At 35.9% G+C, this 19,507-nt stretch overlaps 4 protein-coding genes across 7 annotated transcripts; all 4 read right to left on the bottom strand.

The window, feature by feature from the left end:
* Window positions 1–1,816: 1,816 nt before the first annotated feature.
* On the bottom strand, window positions 1,817–3,504 carry LOC142546499 (uncharacterized). Its single transcript, XM_075654250.1, has one exon. The coding sequence runs from the start codon at window positions 3,298–3,300 to the stop codon at window positions 1,957–1,959; it is 1,344 nt and encodes a 447-aa protein (XP_075510365.1). The 5' UTR covers window positions 3,301–3,504; the 3' UTR covers window positions 1,817–1,956.
* Window positions 3,505–6,933: 3,429 nt separating this feature from the next.
* LOC142546498 (uncharacterized) lies at window positions 6,934–9,658 on the bottom strand. 3 transcript variants are annotated; one of them, XM_075654249.1, is made up of 5 exons: window positions 8,578–9,657; window positions 8,242–8,487; window positions 8,035–8,088; window positions 7,752–7,936; window positions 6,934–7,229 (listed from the first exon to the last, which is right to left on the bottom strand). In XM_075654249.1, the coding sequence occupies exons 1-5, from the start codon at window positions 9,374–9,376 to the stop codon at window positions 7,164–7,166; spliced, it is 1,350 nt and encodes a 449-aa protein (XP_075510364.1). In that variant the 5' UTR covers window positions 9,377–9,657; the 3' UTR covers window positions 6,934–7,163. The 3 variants fall into 3 exon arrangements, 2 of the variants coding, with proteins under 2 accessions (XP_075510364.1, XP_075510363.1); XM_075654248.1 differs by having other exon boundaries at window positions 6,936–7,229; window positions 8,242–9,655; XR_012820475.1 differs by having other exon boundaries at window positions 7,171–7,229; window positions 7,752–7,943; window positions 8,242–9,658.
* Window positions 9,659–14,125: 4,467 nt separating this feature from the next.
* On the bottom strand, window positions 14,126–15,694 carry LOC142544762 (protein NEN4). 2 transcript variants are annotated; one of them, XM_075651801.1, is made up of 6 exons: window positions 15,201–15,694; window positions 15,074–15,092; window positions 14,903–14,949; window positions 14,706–14,769; window positions 14,542–14,613; window positions 14,126–14,455 (listed from the first exon to the last, which is right to left on the bottom strand). In XM_075651801.1, the coding sequence occupies exons 1-6, from the start codon at window positions 15,521–15,523 to the stop codon at window positions 14,261–14,263; spliced, it is 720 nt and encodes a 239-aa protein (XP_075507916.1). In that variant the 5' UTR covers window positions 15,524–15,694; the 3' UTR covers window positions 14,126–14,260. The 2 variants fall into 2 exon arrangements, with proteins under 2 accessions (XP_075507916.1, XP_075507915.1); XM_075651800.1 differs by having other exon boundaries at window positions 14,130–14,455; window positions 15,074–15,688.
* A 1,433-nt stretch (window positions 15,695–17,127) lies between these two features.
* LOC142546497 (uncharacterized) lies at window positions 17,128–18,513 on the bottom strand. Its single transcript, XM_075654246.1, has one exon. The coding sequence runs from the start codon at window positions 18,432–18,434 to the stop codon at window positions 17,325–17,327; it is 1,110 nt and encodes a 369-aa protein (XP_075510361.1). The 5' UTR covers window positions 18,435–18,513; the 3' UTR covers window positions 17,128–17,324.
* Between the last annotated feature and the right edge of the window lie 994 nt (window positions 18,514–19,507).

Here is a 19,507-nt window from a genome sequence, read left to right as displayed (position 1 = left end):
TATAATATGAATGATACGTCATAATTTTAAAAATATCGTTTTTGGTATCTATGACCTAAATCAAGATGTATTTGATCTTAACCTTGGTCACTTTATCACGTTCTTTACTAGTTGATTCAATGCGCAGATATTACTTATTTAAATGACCAAGTTAACATCTTGAAGTTGATTTTATGTATAATAATTCAGATTCACTAAAATAAATCTCGGAAATATACGGAGCATCAAATAGATACACATGTTATCTTAAGTTTGGGTTTTAGATAGTCAAGAAGCAGTTTTAGATAGTCAAGAACCAGGGAAGGTCGAGCAAAGCCCACCAACGCAAAGATCAGCCCGGGTAGTAGGATCTCACATATATAGTGCGCCCTGTCTTGATCATAATTGGGAGGTCTTTCAGCGCAGGTGGGGTGATGTGACTAGGATGAAATAGGTATAAATTGTCAGATTATACAATATCAGTCTACAGAAGCATGAGCGACTATCTCGCCATGAGTAGTAGTTGGGCACAAAAAACAAAGTTATCATTGACTTTCTCTCATATAAATAGCATGTTTGTTTAATATTAATTCATTCAGATATTTTTAATACATACATATACTCTCTATACATTTTTTTGACTGATTTGAGCGTTGGAGTGGCTAGGCCAAAGAATATTATGGCGCCTTACTAACGATCTTCGTTGTCTTAAGTGTGCAAACATACCAGAGCCCAAACATCCCTCATCCAAGATTTGATATATCAGGGCAGGAAGCAACCCGGTCAATGTTATTTTCACCGCTCTCAAACTCAATTCACCCGATCATTATCATAATATAATTTTTATCACGAATTTTAATTTAGACATAATCAATATTATACCATCGTATTGTGCTCATTATTTATAGATGTTGGTATATGTTGTTTTTTTATTTTTTTATATATATTCATAAGAAAGAAGTACATACAGCGTATATAGAACCAAGTATTTGTCATTTTACTAAAAATCACAATTGACGATAAAATTACAACCCAAAACATTTTAAAATTTACAACTAAAACATTACATTTAATTGTTCTATCCAACATGAATAATTATTTTACCCAACATATAATATTAGACAAAATTTAGAAACTAAATGTTGGCTGATTGGCTCTTGTCAAACCACTAATTGGCTCCCAACTCCCAACCACAAACGAATTGTATAATTTCCTTAGATTATAGGAAATTATAGGAATATTTGTTGACAAGAAGTAATAACCTACAAATAAAATTTTCTCTGTAAATATGGTAGATGGACATCGAAAATCCAATTTCCGATTGAAGCCCAAAACAAATAAATGAAATTTATCCATGATGTTTTTAACATTGCAGTTATTGGGCATTCGAATAAAAATCGACCTCAGCAAATTTTGAAGTTAAAATTATATTTTCCAGATAAATATTTTATAAACATAAAATGCGCACACTGACCCCAAAATCTGGTCATGTTATTAATATTAATTAATAATTTGTACTACATACAAATGTTAAGAGATTTATCGTTGTGACACCAATTAGTTTTTACGAAAATAACTTATCTATTTAAATAAATAATATTTTTTATATATTTTACTCATAACTATAATATCTAATTCAATTTAGAATTTTAAAAATTTATATATTATATCTACAAATTACATATTTAATATAATTGTATTATCATTAGCCAAATAATAATTAAAAACTATAACAAAATTTTATGAATTAATTCGATCTGTTAATATTCGTGATTCATGTATGTAACTGTGTGTAGTTGGCTATAATTATAATAAACGTACAATCGAAAATTATTACTAAACGTACAATCGAAACTTTAATTAACTATATTTAAATGAATTAGAAAATTTTGAATGGTAAAAAAGGAGAAGCAAATCTTTTATGCTTTCTGGCCAATCCATTAAATAAATATAATATATATTAAACAATACATTTGACTAACTCTTTTTACCTTCTTCGCCTCCCTCGTGTAAATAAGCCTTCTTCCTCCAATCAACCCTACCAAACAGACAAATCACGAGGAAACACGTGGCATAAAGAGAGTGGACCTTCCAACTTGTCTTGGGCAGTTGATGCAGCACCGCCCTGTGAAACACCGTCATGTAGTAATGCAGCCCGACGGCGAAGCCCACAAATGTTTGGGCCAGGCCCAATATCTTGGTGCCCAGGCCAGTCTCCGTCGAGAACACAAGAATCAGGTACATCAACAGAAGAAGCAGGTACAACACATAGCCAAGAGTCTGCAGCACCTGTACACAAACATACGTGGACCGGGAAGTTGCGTAGAAGAACTTCAGCGGCTCAAGCCCAGTCACCAGTGAAGATAAACAGAGTATCGTGAAGTATATCGAGAGGTAGACTTGGATGAAAATTAAGAGCTTTTGCAGTGAGAAATAAGCTTTGATTCTATTAAAAATGAGTGAAACGAGGATTAAAGGGATCAGAATGAAGGCCAACGAGACTAAAGAAGCAATGGTGGGTGCATATTTGTTGCCCACGTATGGCTTGAATCCTTTGGTGAATTCTTTGTTGTATTTGGTGATGTAAACCTGCGAGGTTTTGGAAATCTTTTCCAAATCTGGCATTATAGTTTCTTGAAATTTCGATGGGAGGTCTATTAACTCAGAAACCGGGTCGTCGTCATTTTCTTGATCGATCCAAATAGGGTTTTCCTGTTTTTGGTCCTTATTAGGCAGGGCTTTACCCGGGATTTTGGATTTGGGCTCGGTGACACCCTTTTCCAACAGGGCTTTGGTTTCCTTGGTTGTTTTGTTCTTGGGTAGATCTGAGGATTTCTTGGTCAAAAGTGAGCTACTTTTTGCAGTAGTTGAGTTTGAGGATGATTTTTTTGAGGTGGAATTGAGTTTCTGGAGCAGGGATTCGAGGGTGGGACCGGAATCTGTAAAGGGATCCAAATCGGTAACTTTGGCGACCTTGGTTTTGTTTTTGGATGGATCAGAGAAAATCTTGGCAACTTTGGTTTGATTCTTGAACAAACCACCGATGTTAGTGGTTTTGATGAGCTTGGTTTGGTTCTTGGGTGAAAGCGAAGCTGGTTTCACAAATTTTGTTTGGTTTTTGGTTGTGCTCAGACTGGTCTTTTTCTTGATAACAAGAGGCTCATCTTGATCCTCTATCTCTGATAACATCCTTCTTCTCTGGGATGTTTTTGGTTGGTTTTGAGTGTATGCAGAAACCAAAGTTGAAGCGAAGAAAATGAGGAAGAGTAGACAAAGAAAAGGTACCTTGTTATCGCGGCAGGTTTGTTGGAGTGGAGCCATTTTAGAAAAAAATGTACTGAAATCTCTCAGTCGGAAGATCCAACAAGGGGTTTTACAAGAGCTCCATTTGAATCTGGAGAGGTGGTGTGAAATAGGGAGATGCTCACACTGTCACACACTACACTATTTTAAGAGTTTAAATTTACGGTGGTTTGTACTGTTGTAAGTCGATGATTCATGCTTTATGGGTTTTTTTAAAGGAAATTGGATCTGATACCTATAACTACAATACTACATGCAAAGTATAACCCACCCCTTTTGGGAAAACCCGGATTTCACGCGTCGGTGTCCGATATCTGTGCAACGCATCACCGTAACCACGATAATAAAAACGTCCCAATTAACGTAGTTTGACAAGTATTAATTTTTATTTGTGGCAAAAAGTTGGTTGTTTCAGTTATTATTATTGTATTATTATTCTTGATGAGCCCACTATATGACTTCATATCGTCGTTACTTTTTGAATCATGTCAAACTTATCGTTTAATAAAGTTTGAATAATCCAATTCACGTCCAATTAAAATATTTTAAATTACTGTTCACTAGATTACGCTTACCAATTTTTTTACGTTGGATTTTTTTCACTAAATTTATTTTAATCAACACGTGGATGAAATATTAAATTTGAAAAAGGTTATGGACATCTTTTTTTTTTTTTCCTGCTACTTATTTTTCCCGAGAAAGTATGTATTTTTTTCTAAACCTGTATTTATTGAAACATATAATGGTTTGCCCTATGTATTGGATTTGTATGTGACGATGTTTTGTTGCACATAATAATAAAAATTATGTTTCACCGTATTATTAAAAATCCAGGACGGGTGCATATTATTAATTAATTAATATTAATAAATAAATGAATATCCAGAATATTTGGATCTTCGTAGTTGAAATTATTGACCACATGCTATAGTCCTCTTCTGATAAATGCAAGTCAACATTACCTTCCTTTTTTCCTAACGAATTCGTATGAAAATGAGTAATTAGATATACAAAAAAACTAATAATAATTAAATATCTGGACTGACATGCCATTGAATTCAGTGTTTTCAGAATCGGATAAGATCGATCAAAAATCGGTAACATGTCTAAATTAGAGAGCCAAACAACATTAGGTCAAGAATTGGTCGGATAGATCAAGAATTGGTTGGACCGATATTTAATATGTTTAACAAGTCAAAATCGATCTAAAATCGGTTCATAATTTTTTTAATTATATATACCCATATATATATATATATTTAGATTTTGAAGTTCGTTAAAAATATTATTTTAATGATATTAGAGCTCATTTGATTTTTTAAAAATAAAAAATATACAATTTTTATTATTTACATGCAAGATATTTATAATTTAAAATATATTATTTAGAATGCTATATTATTATTCTATATGATACGATAGTGTTTCAGTCTAACCGAATGAACCACTATTTTAATATAGAATTGGTTCGATCAATTATGCAATTATGAAAACAATGATTAAACCATTTTAAATTGCGGTCACATGTTCCATGTTTCATGAAATGCTTTTAATTTCTTCCTATAATTTTTTCCTTCTTAATTAATAATTTACATTTTTAAACTTTTTTTTTTTTTTTGGAATGATGAAGCAAATGTCATACTAATTTCTTTAAATTTGATGAATTGACAGGAAAAAAGAGGCATCAAGAAGAGCACATCTAATTAAATTCTAAATAGGACCCTCCCGTCCCAAGCTGGCCACATTATCAACGAAAATGAAACCAAGGAATCCACATGCAGCATTAATTTAATTAATAATTTTTCATGTATGGAGATGAGAATATTATTGGAACTCGAATCTTGATTTTAGTTTAATTTGCTCTCCAATCCAGATGATGGATTCTGTTCTGTACCACACTGTACATCCTCGTTATTTCGTTGATGGCGAAAATGGCCTGGGCTGGCTTCACCTAAAGCAAGAGCTAAGCCATATTCCTCACTTCTGAACTCTTTTTGCATCATCCAATGCTAAGTCGAACTCATACGGATCTTGTGAGCAAACTATCCAACTGCAAACACAATTCATGTCGTATGGAAGCCCATGGATCCAATGTCACTTGCGAGGTTGAAGCTAAAACCTGGGGAATCGAAGACGGAGAAGAAGCTTGAAAGTTTGAGTTCGGAGATGGAAGAAGGGGAAGTGGTTTTCTTTTGCATGATAAGCTTGTTGAAATGAGAAGAAGATCGAAGTAGAAGGGAATTCATCATTCTTTTTCAGAGAATTGAGGGAACGCCCGGTGATTACTGCCAGTTATCCCCAGTAACTCGAAAGAAAAGGAAGGCTGAACTAAAATATATTTGTATTCTCGACTATCTTCTGAAATTTAATAGATATATTAAATAATAAATTTTAGCTTTTTTTAGGATAAAATAAATTTTCGTTAAACTTCCAAACAGTGGAGTATAACTGGGCTCAAAAAAATGGGACAAGAGTCATGGTACTCAGGAAGTTCCCCATAATGTGAGCCTTTAAATGCCAGAAGATGGGCAACTTTGTTTGTGGTTCATCAACAGTGTTGAAGTATCAAGGAGGATGCGGGGGAGCAGAAACGGCGAACAAAAGATTCATCGGCAAAATGTGAAGGGCGATGAATAACTTTAACAACATTAAAGGCGTCTGTTTCCACGAGAGCTTTGGAATAATAGGAAGTTCATATTTATTATTTTAATGAACTTTTATCCATCTTCTAGTACCATAGATTCCCGATGCATTTACCCTCCTATCTTGTTTCTAAATATAACATGTTGCCATTAGTTTTATCATCCTCTTAAATTCTACATCAAATAGCATTTTCAGTCCAGAAGAAAGCATTCTTTTAATCGACTTATCCATACCTCGTTTATATCAGACTAAACCTCACGAGGATTTTTCAAGAATATAATCCAAATATCAGAAATTTATAAGGACAAGTTTGCGACCATACTCCAGCAATAAGACAAGTGAAATGAGATTATAGAGCTCATGGGACGACTCAACAAGAAATATCTATCAGTTAAATTCCGTAAGCTATGTCTATATCTACATGAAATTAGCAAATTTTGAATTAAGATCACTCAAGTAGAAAGAATTAACATTAAATGAATGATTAATTTTTTCCAGGTTGAAGCGGAAGACAGCAGAAATAATTGCATAATTGCATTGTCAACATTTCGAACATACAAGAATGAGAGAAGTTGCACAGGACAGATGATTTGTTAGAGCTCAATCAAAAGTTTCATGTAGGCTTGTGTTGAGATGGATTCAAGAATTTATAGTCCAGGGTTTGCCCTGTTCATGATTGAGGTAAATTTGGAAGATGATGGAAAATTTTCTGTGATCCACCAACATCATTTTGGCCAGACCATTCGGATGGAGGAGTAGAAACTGATGATTAATTCTGTAGGAACAAACGTGTCATGACTGATGTAACTTTACACTACGAGAAATCTCATGGGAAAAAATTGCTCAATATTTTATCAAAAAAGTTGTAATTAGAAAAACCTTCCAAGCTGCAAATGAGTTTAACCGGAATGAATGTTAAAATCTAACAATCACTGAGGCAAAATCAGAGTCCAAATGTAAAAGCAATTATCACAACAAAATTGATCTAATTATATAGCGCAAGAAGATAAGTAAGCTATTCTTTCATCATATAACTGGACAACAAGATAAAGATTCATACTGAATGCCCACAGTGAAAGTATTGTTGGGACAGTATCTAGAAACAACAAGCAATACATTAACGTGATTATGCATTGGAATTTGAGGTAATACAAAATGGCTGATCGTTAGAGTAAAACAATCATCTTACAATATTACATGGCTTTGAAGCAGCCTTGATCCTTCTAAATAGTGAAACATCAATCGGAACCCAGATCTCTTTTGCATTTCTCTCTCAAATCAGTCAGTGGTGATAGAGTAGTCTCCTGAAATTGTTATAGAGTTATCAAGTGAGAAATTTCCACTCGATTCAATAGGTAAAAATACTTAACAAAGGACAATGATAAGAGAACGTGACTGATAGCTTGTTACTTTTAATTCATGCACACTAGTGGCCATGATGCGCGCTTGATATGTGCATAATATATACATAAATACAATACCAGGTATCACTGCAAGGACTACAAAAAAATCATTTTAATGAAAATACCAGAGCAAGGAAGTTAAGGACTGAATTTTTCTAATGCAAGTTTGAGAAGTTTTCATTTTGAAAATAATTTTTGTGTGTGAATAAGTAATGAGGAGGAGGGTACTTAAAAGGAAATTTGAATAACCACAATATCTTAATAAATCATGGTCAACTATCAAACAAGCAAGAAAGATTACATTTACTTTATACCATCTAAGATTCGAGTAGTAGAATCCTAACATTTCCAAAATATTTCACCTTGGATGTTCAGGAAACTGCTCCTTTAACCACAAATGAGACGTCTAAATATTTAACTTACTAGGTGGTCTCCCTCTTGCCCCCATATGCCTGCCATGTGTTGAAACAGGAATTTCCACTGATGCATCAGATCAATTTCTAACTTAGATATCCTGGCAGACCTTTCAGAATCATGTTTCTCAGTTCCCTTAGTCATGCGACTTCTTTCGGCCAATATGCTGGCTTCTTTCTGGCTCTTTCTCGTTGCTAAAGACTTTAAATTATTGCAATTAGATAAGATGGAAGATTGAAATAAAATTCCACTCACTGGTACATATTAACCATTGGAAACTCTATCAACTGACCTGATACTCGACCCTTAATGTCTTGGTAGTTGAGGTCCAACCATATATAAGCAGCTGTATGTCAAAACAACATACATGGATTAATCAAACTATATCAACTAAAAGTCGGTAAAATGGGCAACAAATTAACACAGTTAAATGTTCTAAAACTAACAGAGCTTGCAGATACAAGCAACTAAATGAATTAAAAATCGAAAGGCAGAATACCTTTTGTGCAAAAGGAACACGAGCAGGTTTTTATTGCATCAACCCCTCCACCCATATATGGATATTTCTTCTTCTTTGATTCAGAGGATTTTTCAACTCCAAATATTTTGGATTCCTGTGAGTCCGGGAAAATTGCACAGTTAATAGCGTCGAACTGACTCGTGATAAAATTATCAGCATTGTGACCTTCAACTTCATTGAGATGGTTGGCGAAGTTCTTTTGAGTACTTTCTAAACTGACTTTGGCTTCACCAGCATCACGATTGATGCAGTCAAGAAGGCAATCGCTACCAGTATCACTCACTGTGCTTGAAGTATTAGCAGAAGCAACGTCACCTAATTTATTTTTAGCTTTAATGTTGGCACATTCAAAAGCATTGCCCCTTCCAAGATCCAGCAGGTTAAGATAGCTACTCTTGGATATTTTTGTTATGTTTGAGGCAACATCACCGGAACTTTTTCTTGCAACTTCAACCACATTGCTCTTTTCAGCGACTACATTAGGAATTTCCAACATCTTATAACCCTTTAACGAATCAAACTTAGCAAAAGGCAGGCTACCACCTGCTTCGGAGTCAACAAAATTAATAATCCTACCCATCTCAAGGTCAGTGAAACTAGAACCTTTACCATTTCGACTACCTATCTTATCCCTCATTGTCAATTCCTCATGCACCGAGGACGAGGTATCTCCAATAGTATTTACCGACACATTATCAGCCGCAAACATGGGATTAACACTTGGGGAGTCAGCCTTCCTTTCAATAAGTTTGACAGCATTCTCACCATTAATTTCCTCGCTGTTTCCATAACCACATGTCAATTCAGCTTCAACATCAATCGATCTCTCAGAAAACGCAAAACTACTATCCGAATCTTTCACATTTAGGCCTTTATTATTCTCAGCGGAAACTTTTGAAATTCTCGATAAAACATCCCCTTTCAGCAAATCAAGATCGGTACATTGGCGAGGTGAAACGCGGACATGCTTGACGTTATCTTTATCGTTCAAACTATAACTCTTGACCCCACTTTTCTCTCTTTCATAAAACCCTCTTTTACCTAGCCGATTAGTAACATCACCTAAAACCGACCTCGATTTACTAAACCCACCAGCATCATTCCCTTCAGACATTATCGGAACTCACTCGATTCAGCGAACCACAACCTTTTTCCCTTACGCAAACAAAGATACACAGACTTACGAAGTTATTGCACTGAAAAACTATATTACGCGAGTGCCAGAAGAGTAAAATGACCGGATCGGACGAAGATTTCGGAGAATTTTCGTAGGGTTTTGAGGGAGGGAAAATTGGAGATGCGATTGTGGGGAAATGGGTGGGTTTTCAAAAGGGCCTCTATTTTGTTTTTTGAATTCCGAAATTTGGGCGGCCACATCACACGCTTACTGTAATGATAGAAGAGGTAGCCAAATGATTATCACACAGAATAATAATTTTTAAAAACGTTATTAGGTGCATAAAATCTATGCTAACATAATTGACGCTTTTGTTATTCTACATGGAATAAAATTCACTCGGACAAAATATCACTACTTGGATTCTCAAAGTAGGAATTTGATGGTCAATAGCTTGTAGCTCATATGTCAATGTCACTAGGCTTGTTCCTATTTCTATATATATATGACAAATTCATAAAAAATAATACTCTTAGCATAAAAGTAATAATTTTAATGGATGATCCAAATAAGAGATCAGTCTCACAAAATACGACTCGTGAGACCGTCTTACACAAGTTTTTGGCCCAGCTCAATTCCAACTGTTATCCTCTCTTTAAAATAAATAAAAAGAAAAAATTAAATCGGATTGTTTATGGTTCCTATTACAAGGAACGACCCCCAAACCATTATTCTTAACGGTCTGAGTGGGTTCCAGTTCAAAACTAGACTTGATGGAGCGGTTACGAACTAGTTATAACACAAAAATTTGAGATGAAGTTTCAAATTTAAAATCTAATCGTGCGACTATCTTTTTTCTCTCCAAAATAGAAGTTGGTCTCGAAAAATACGACACAACACCATGAATTTTAAAACTATATATAAAAATTTAGTCGAATAATTATTCCAATTAATTATAAAAAAAATATATCTTTCAAATTTATAAGCTAAAAAAATGTATATAAATATACTTTTTTAAAAATTTGCCTGAAATCTAATATCTATAAATATGTATTAAAAAAAGACATTGTGTATGGCAATGTTTTCAAAATAGAGCGGACGGTTTTACTGGTTAAACCGAGAATCATGGATTCAGTTCAGAACACATTCAAAAACCATTTTAGCGATCAAGTATATCATATCGGATCCCATTTGTAGGACCTTTAATCCTCCTCTGCTTTCTGGTACTTTTGCAGGATCGATCCGCAGCTAGGCAACGGTTTACTCGCAAGGAAACCCATGGCATTGGCATATCGAGTGCTGGAACTCATACCATTGTTTCGGGCAGAGGCGGAGCCACATGGTCCCGGGTGACCCAATTTTTTTTTTTTAAATGTATATGTAAATTTTGTATAATTTTGGAATAATATGATACTAGTTCTGGTAGATCAATTTAAAATATTAAAAGATTTTAGAGTTTAAAATTTTAGCTCAATATGGTTCCGCCATTGGTTTCCGGTGAGAATGACGCGGGGCCGGTCACGCCCTTTATTGGGCTCGCTGCAATTAGGTTCCGAGCTGTTTACAAGCACCTCCGTCACAGTAATCATCTCCACTAGCACGGTGTAATGCCCCTAGGAATTGGTCCATGTTTCTTTCTGTTGGTTAGTTTGGAGGTGACCCTGTTTCTGCACTTGATTCTGACAAAATCATCTGAAAAGATATATAACTTGCGATTTCAATCATGAGTGTGAAGCATCAACAATGCAACATACTTAAGACACCTGCTTCAACACCTCAGTATAAGAAACTTGATCATGTATCATGGTTGGACGAAATGGGAACGGAACGGTCCGGAATGGGCATTCCGGAACCGAAACGCAAGCAACCTTGATGAGGTTCCGGGGTGTGTAGGTTGATGACTTATATCGGCGTTTCATATACCGAAAACGTGGATTTAACGACGGAACGGAACCGGACACGCGGAACGGTACGGAACGGGAGGGATTTGTACAGCTGCAACAAGAACAAAAAATCTGCGTGTAATTTTGAGCACATGCATTGTAGGTCCTAATGCACGTATCTTTGATTTTTAATACAAATAATGCAATTTTGAGCAATTTTATTAGTATATTTACTTTTTGATATGGTTGGAAATATTTTAAATATAATGACGATATAAATTGTGTTCAATAAATTGTTAATAAAAATTTAAAAATATTTTAATTTCTTATTTACATCAAATAATCTATTTAAATGATATTTATTTTAATTTTCACATTTCTAAATATTTTCCAAAATTTTTAATTTTTATATATTTATAATATTTTTTAAAAGTACCCGTTCCGCGAAATTTCATTGTAACTGGAACGTTAACATCCGTCCCGATCTCTGCGACCGCAACAGCGAACCATGCCATGTATATTAATATATTATTTACTAACATATGCACTTCACTATATATCTTTTGAATGAATCAAATCATGATTCGGAAAGATAGCAAATTCAAAGCAGCCCATTTGAGCAAAAGTATCAATCAAAGCATATATAGCTAGTGAGAGTAAGAACTAAGACACATTAAGGCTCGGGAAATCCGGTGGAGAGTTGAGTAATTATTTACCGGTGATGTATTTAGAAGCCTCAGTCTCGAAACCGCAGCGGCAATGTGTCACAGCACACACAGCCCTTAATGATAAACGTGTCTCTAGCAAAATCAGAGAACAACAATTCATCCACCAACTCTAATAGAACACAAAACGCACCCCACTGGTTTTCAACTATCAACGCATTCACCAATCAAGAAACAATGCAAAATTAAACAGAGACAGTATATACGTGGTTCGGCATTCAACTTGCCTACGTCCACAGGGAAGCATCAATTCTCATTCACCAAATTCAAGTATTCAATACAAGCAATGCCCAGAAAAGAGTTAATTGAAAAAAAGAAGATTACAGATTGACCATTCTTTATCCTCTAATCAGTCTTCTTGCCTCCGCCTCTTTTGTTGGCTCCTGCTCTAGTTCCCTCGAATCTGCTTTGTGGATTGTGCGTTAGTGTTTCGCTCGAAATGCCGGGAATTGGTTACTTATTCTCCCCAACGGCTAAACAAAGGTTAATGGGCTTTCTCTTGTTGGGCCTTTTTATAGTTGTTTGTTGGACTTTACTTGAGATCGTGACCAATGACAACAAAAACAATCCACTTCAGTTATGGTCCAATAAGCTTTCCATCTAAGCCAATTTGATAGACACGCCTTCTACAAATCTCGACATTGTCTGAAAGTTGGTTGTCTCCTCTCCCCTTGCTCTTCGAGCTAGTTTCTTTCCTCTATCCCAACTAAGTTTAGACAATGCTTAAACTTAGCTTGAGGTAATACTTTGGTCATTGCATCTGTCGGATTGTCCTCGGTGCTGATCTTCTCCGGCTTGATCTCCCCTTTTGCAATTATATTTCCGACAGAATGGATACACATCAATATGTTTTGATCTTTCATGAAAGAACTGGTGCTTGGACAAGTGCATGACATTTTTACTATCACAACGAAGTATCACTTGTTCTTGTTTTATACCAAGTTTAGTGATCAACCCCTTCAACCGAATTGCCTTTTTTATCCCCTCGGTAGATGTTATATATTCTTCCTCGGTTGTTGAAAGTGCCACCACCGACTGTAGCATTGCTTTCCAACCATGGTTCGCTGTCGCGGTTGTGGAGATCGGAACGGATGCTACCGTTTCAGTTACAATGAAATTTCGCGGAACGAGTATTTAAAAAAAATATTATAAATATATAAAAATTAAAAATTTTGGAAAATATTTAAAAATATAAAAATTAAAATAAATATCATATGCATGTGCTCAAAATTGCATTATTTGTACTACAAAGCAAAGATACGACGTGCAATAGGACCTACAATTGCATTATTTGTACTAGAAAGCAAAGATACGTGCATTATTAAATCCGTCGCTGATTCGAATTTGCGACGGTTTTATGAAAAATCGTTGCTACATTTAGCGACGGTTAAATAAAAACCGTCGCCGATTTTAATTTGGCGACGGTTTGAATTAGCGACGGTTGAATAAAAACCGTCGCTACATACATAAAACCGTCGCTAGTAGCGACAGTTCAAAACAAATCGTCGCGAATTGCGTTCCGGTTCCGTTCCACCGTTATATCCCCGTTTTCCACCGTTAAATACCCGTTTTTGATATATGAAACGCCGATACAGGCCATCAACCCACACACCCCGGAACCTCGTCAAGGTTGCTGACGTTCCGGCCGTTCTGTTCCCGTTTCGGCGAATCATGTTTCCAACATATTGATGTCTCATACATACTGTAAAGACAAAGCCGGTAATTAATTTTCTTGTGTCCAAATTCCCATCAGAATCCACAAATCCCACCCCTGGTTGTGTAGTGTCTTCTTGTTGCTGGAACAGTAGGCCATGGCTTGTAGATTCTTTGAGGTATCTTGTAGTCCATTTTAGTGCTTCCCAGTGAATTTTCCACGGTTTTTCCATAAACCGTCAAATCACAATTATGGAATGTGCTAAGTCCGGCCAAGTGCCATGGAATGATAATTGTTCATTTTGAACTTAAGTGGGATATATTCAATTCAAAATTTTGATAACTTTTAATGATTTTTTTAAATGATAGATTTTTATGAATTTGATAGACTTTTATGGTGGCAATTTAGAATGTTAGCATTCGCATTGATATTCCGTTTTGTCTTCACTTATCGAATGCAGAGGCCTGGCCTGGCATTTGCTTTGGCGTTGTACAATAAATTCTTCACTCTCCTCGACTCATATATATGTTGGTTGTTGCACATTCAAATAATTTTAGCATTCGAAATTAAATACATTGTCATATTCAGCTATATTAGATGTTTGAGCCTCGCAATCATTTCACCTCACAATTGTTTTTAGACGTAAACAACTCGAACCTGATTCAATATACAATTTTTCCATTACATGCAATTCGCTACAAACCTTTCCATAACTAGTCTCCCTAGCGTAAGGCCTCACCCTCGCTGATGGGGCCGACTTCCGGTTAATCAATTTCCCTCGAATATTTGCGCTGCATTCCACTTTTGAAGAACCCTGGACCAGGAAGAGACCATAATATATTAGTTCACATGCTATAGCCGGGTAAATGAAGACAAAAAATATATGATATTTTTCCTTACCAATGAGCTTTTGCTTCTTGTTGCTACACTGCACCATTGCTGATTCACAACACTTGAAGGGAGGCTTGATTCCTAGAGATATACGTACATTTTCCATGTATTTACTATCTACAACTTTAGGAAAATGTGAAATAAATGCATGTAAACATGTGCAAGGTGAATACCAGAAGTAGAACAGTTGCGCAATGCTTCAAGACCTCCAGATTCAATCTCACATCCTCTAGGCTCCTATATAATATAAAAACGTAATTTTGCTTTGATTTTCTCACTTCCAATAAAATAATTTCTCACGATATCAGAAGCAGGAGGCGTAGGCTCCCCCATTCAAGAAGTTGCGAGTTTTACATAAATTTACAAATACCTGTGCTTCTGCTGACCAAGACCAAAATAAGCTGCCAACGTAGCCATCTAAACAAGATAACAAATCCACACCATTCAATACTAGAGCTACACATTCATGATCAAAATATAAAGTTATATGCACATTGATCTTAGGGAAATATAGTTTTATTTTTGGTGACTCCAAGTATACCTTCATATTTCCAGCCCGCCTGCCAAATTTCTGAGTCAGTAACCCCAAAGAGTCTACGATCCCATATGGGACGGGTGCTGGCCTATTAATCTCAGCAAATGCCTCTTTAATCCTTACACAATCAAACCTTTGAATGTTGTGTCCTGCCCATATCCTCCCATCAAGAATACTAAATATCTTATCAGCTACTTCCTCAAATGTGGGTGCTGTGCCTACTTTATCTCGTGTTATTCCATCACAACGCCCTGAATTTGACGCGACAGCTGACAAGTCCCTCGGCCGAATCAGTGTGCTGTAGCTATCGAGCTCTACCAACTTCCTTGGACAAACAACTATGGCACCAAATTCCAGGACACAAAACCTTTGCCCGGTTTTGGTTGGTACAGTGGTCTCCAAATCGAAGAACACAATTTCCGAGGGACCCCCGTTGTTCGTACTCGAAATAACCATTTTAAGGTTGTCGTGTGGATATAATGGCGACTATTCTGATCGTGTTATAGATGGAAGAACATGAGGATTGAACGAATGGATGAATGCATGAGGGCATTTAAGAACAATAATATTCTTTGTCAAAATTGGAGATGGATTGGATTGTAATTCAAGTTACGATTTAGTTTAGGCTATTGGACAAAGCTGTCCTTCGCTTCTTGACAAGGTTACATGTAAAAGCTATAATTATATAGTGTTATTAATAAGTAAAACGGTTGTCTCATTTTTATCTTTTTGGAAAAGTCAGATTTTTCACCCCTAAAAATATATAATATTTTGCTTTATTCCATGCGATTTCTCGATATCTTTGGTATACCAAATTCAAAGATGATGATATTAAGATGGTCCGTATTTGGTTGGATTTGGTGAGGTTTACTACATGCGAAATACGATAGATACGCAAGTGGGGCACGCATTCATCCAAACAAGACTCTATGCCTTAAGGTAACTTGTCAGCTTCGTATTTGTCTTCTTGCTCGCGCGCTTTGTTTGGATTAGATCACGGTTGCTTCTTCTACACGGGAACCCGAACGCAAATCCAACAAAGCATATTGAGTTGCATGGATTGAATCAATTCAATAATAACTCAGGAACGTGATACAATGTGTAAATTATCAGGGGGTTATCAAACTTATATATGCTTGAACTACATAAATTTTTTTAGGTTGTGATTTGATAAAAATATTTGAAGCTATACTCACGAGAACCATTCAAGAATATAATCCAAATATCAGATATTTATAAGAGTAAGCACAGGAACTGAACGAGCAAGTTTACTACCATGCTCCAGCAATAAGCCAAGTGAAATGAGACTGAATGGTTCTACTTTGAAGCTCAACTCAACCCAACCCCAAAATATCTACAATATTGAGCATGAGATTTATAATATTCGGTTAGGGGTTTTGCTTGTTGGAAGTTGGAACCCCAAGGTTATAATTAATCTATTACACGAAGCAGGTCGAATGACATACTATCAAAACACCGACCCATCACCAAAGCCACCATCAAAAGCTTCAACTAGGTATCACATAGAAATATTGGGATTTTTTCATTGACTAACCCCAAGATTATTATGTGATTAACTGAGAAGAAAAATCATATAGTTGTATAAAATAACTCCAGCAAGGGGCTGCATGTCCATGGTATGATCCTAAGAATCACAAATTCGCCAAAAGACAAGAATGTCGACTTTATCCTCAGTTCACTGAAAGATTGAAAAAATAAAAATCATGGAGATGTGCGTCTACCCACAATTCAGACATTAATAAGCAGATGCAATTGTGCATAACTGAGAAATGGATCAACCATTAAGTACCATAAGCATGCGATCAACTTATTAAAGAAATCGATGGCAGACCTGAGACACGTTACATATTATTGCCCAATCATTTGCCAAAGCAAGGCAGTTGACGAACTCATGCCTTTAGAAGATTCCAAGTACCAGATAAACATTTTTTTTAGTAATTTATACTCGACATTTGTAAAGATATAGCAATGAAATACGTGAAAGAAATCCTGCCACTGAACAAAAGTAAGGGCATCGCAAAAAGAATTCAACAAACGACTTAAGAAATACTGCCACTGAACAAAAGTAAGGGCATAGTAAAAAGAATTCGACTAACAACTTAGAAAATCCTGCAACGGAACAAAAATAAGGGCAATGGTAAAAGAATTGGACAAAGACTTGAGAAACAATCAATATACAGGTCAATCAAAACATGTATATTCCCTCGTATCATTAAGTTTTCAAAACAATCACACCTCATATTCTCGTACATGAAGTATCGAAATCATCAGGAGCCACTCTTGCGATCCAACTACCTAGAGTCTTCTTTGTATCCGCGTGGTTTACATAAGCTAACTCATACATACTGCATAAATTCACCACGAGCGTCTCGTTCAACGCCATTGTTGGAATCCTCTCCAATGCACTCTCTAACACCTTGATTGAATCCGACAAGTCCCTTAGATACATTAAACAGATAGCTTTGTTATTAATCGCCACTACATCCGAACCATCTCTCTCTATACATCCCTCGTACTCCCTCACCGCAGACACATAGTCCTTGGCCACTAAATACATCAAAGCCTTATTCCTACCGATTAAATTCCTCAAGCCCACATTGCCATCTTCGCTTCCCTCAGCCACCATCTTCTCCGCTACCTCAAAACTCTGTTTAGCCCCGTCCAAATCCCCATACTGCATTTGCACATAGCCCAATTTTGAAAGCATTATGGGATTCTCTTCTCGCCTAAGCTGTTCCTTTAACAATGCCAAACAAACACCGAACTCCTTCTGGCTCAAGTGGTGACTAATAATGGTATTTGATACCAAACTCTCCCGTCTCTTCCAAAGATTCAACGAAAATTCACTAAATTCATCGCGATTTCGCGATAATTTCTTGTCGCGGATGGAATGAAGGAGGGCGTAGAGACGATCGAGGGACAATTGGCGGTTGCCTAGGGTGAAAGGCAAGTAAGAGTGGAACCAGCGGAGGGCAAAAGGGATCATGGATCCGGATTTATGATTCGGGTAATGATCCGGATAAGATTCAAATAAATACTGGGCGGAGTTATCGAGATCGTAGTCGTCCAGGGTTTGGAGCTCCTGGTGAGCGTCGGAGAAGCGGCGGAGCTTGAGAAGGGAGAGGATGTTGAAGGTGAGGTAAATGAGGTGCTCGTGGGGCTTGGAGAGGAGGGAGAGAGAGCGTGCACGGGCCACCTTGTCGAGTATGGTGCGCCACGCGCCACGGCAAGCGAGGTCATGAAGGGCGGAGAGATCGTCGGACAGTGGGTCGTCGGCCAGATCGAGCACAGCAGCTGAGGAGAAGGAAGAGTCTACGGGCGGCGGCGATTCAGTTGTGCTGTCCATACCGGCCGTGGTGTGAATTTTTTCTCTCAAAAAAAATTTTGAAACACCCAACTGAAATTATTTATTCCATAATCTATTACCATCTTTCCAGACAAAGGTATCATATTATCCACGTTAGAAAGCCCGTTCGATCTTTTATTAAATAAATATATATATATTTGGCCTCAAATAAAATTACAATATGTTAGTTTTTATAATTATGATATTATTTTTATTTTAATATAAAATAAATTAATAATAATAAAAATTTAACTCCAATTTTTTTTTTTTTAAAATAAATACAATACAAGCACACAACAAATACTTCTTATGCTAGTAATAACAAGGAAAGATCTCACTGAGCGAGATGTATTTATATATCTATTTTTATTTTATTAAGGCTGAGGCACCCAAACCAACTGTTTGGTATGTGATATGACCAAATATTAAATTGCAATTTAAACCAATGGAACATGAATTGAAAAAAGAGGATAATAACGCTCACATTTCCTTTCTTTTAATTTCTTTACTTTGTTTGGTTGTTCTTCGAAACATATCATGCACCTTAACTTGAAATGACAGTTTCCAAAGGCCTCAATCATCCGTTTCGACAAGCTTTTTTTCACAGTCTCACTTTTTGCTAATATTTGGTCTGGATGGCGTGCGCCTACCATGAGAAGGAGATGGAAACAAGTCGAGAAAATGAGAAGTTGAATATGGTTGTTATTGATGGGCCAAATTTTAGGAAATAAATTAATATGAAAATGTACTTTTTAATTGTATATTTTTGTATTGTGATTTCATTCATGTACATTCTGAATTTTATTAATCATGTGTTATAAGTGAAAGTGTCTTAATTATATCTGTTTGCATTTGAATGTTTGGTTTTTTTTCCCGTTTGATTATTATTGGAAAATCCGTAGAAAATTGCATGAAAATGATATCATAACATAATTTTTATTTCAGATATATAAAATTATTACATATACTATCTATATTATATTATTAAGTTTGAAACACTTACGTCTTAGAGTAACTAACGTTTGATGTCATTGTCTGTTTTAATAATTAAATATATTAACAAACTGCTAAAA

The sequence above is a fragment of the Primulina tabacum genome, chromosome 5 (assembly GCF_025594145.1).
Source record: "Primulina tabacum isolate GXHZ01 chromosome 5, ASM2559414v2, whole genome shotgun sequence".
In the NCBI taxonomy this organism is placed as follows: domain Eukaryota; kingdom Viridiplantae; phylum Streptophyta; class Magnoliopsida; order Lamiales; family Gesneriaceae; genus Primulina; species Primulina tabacum.
This window is presented reverse-complemented; position numbering and strand designations above follow the sequence as displayed.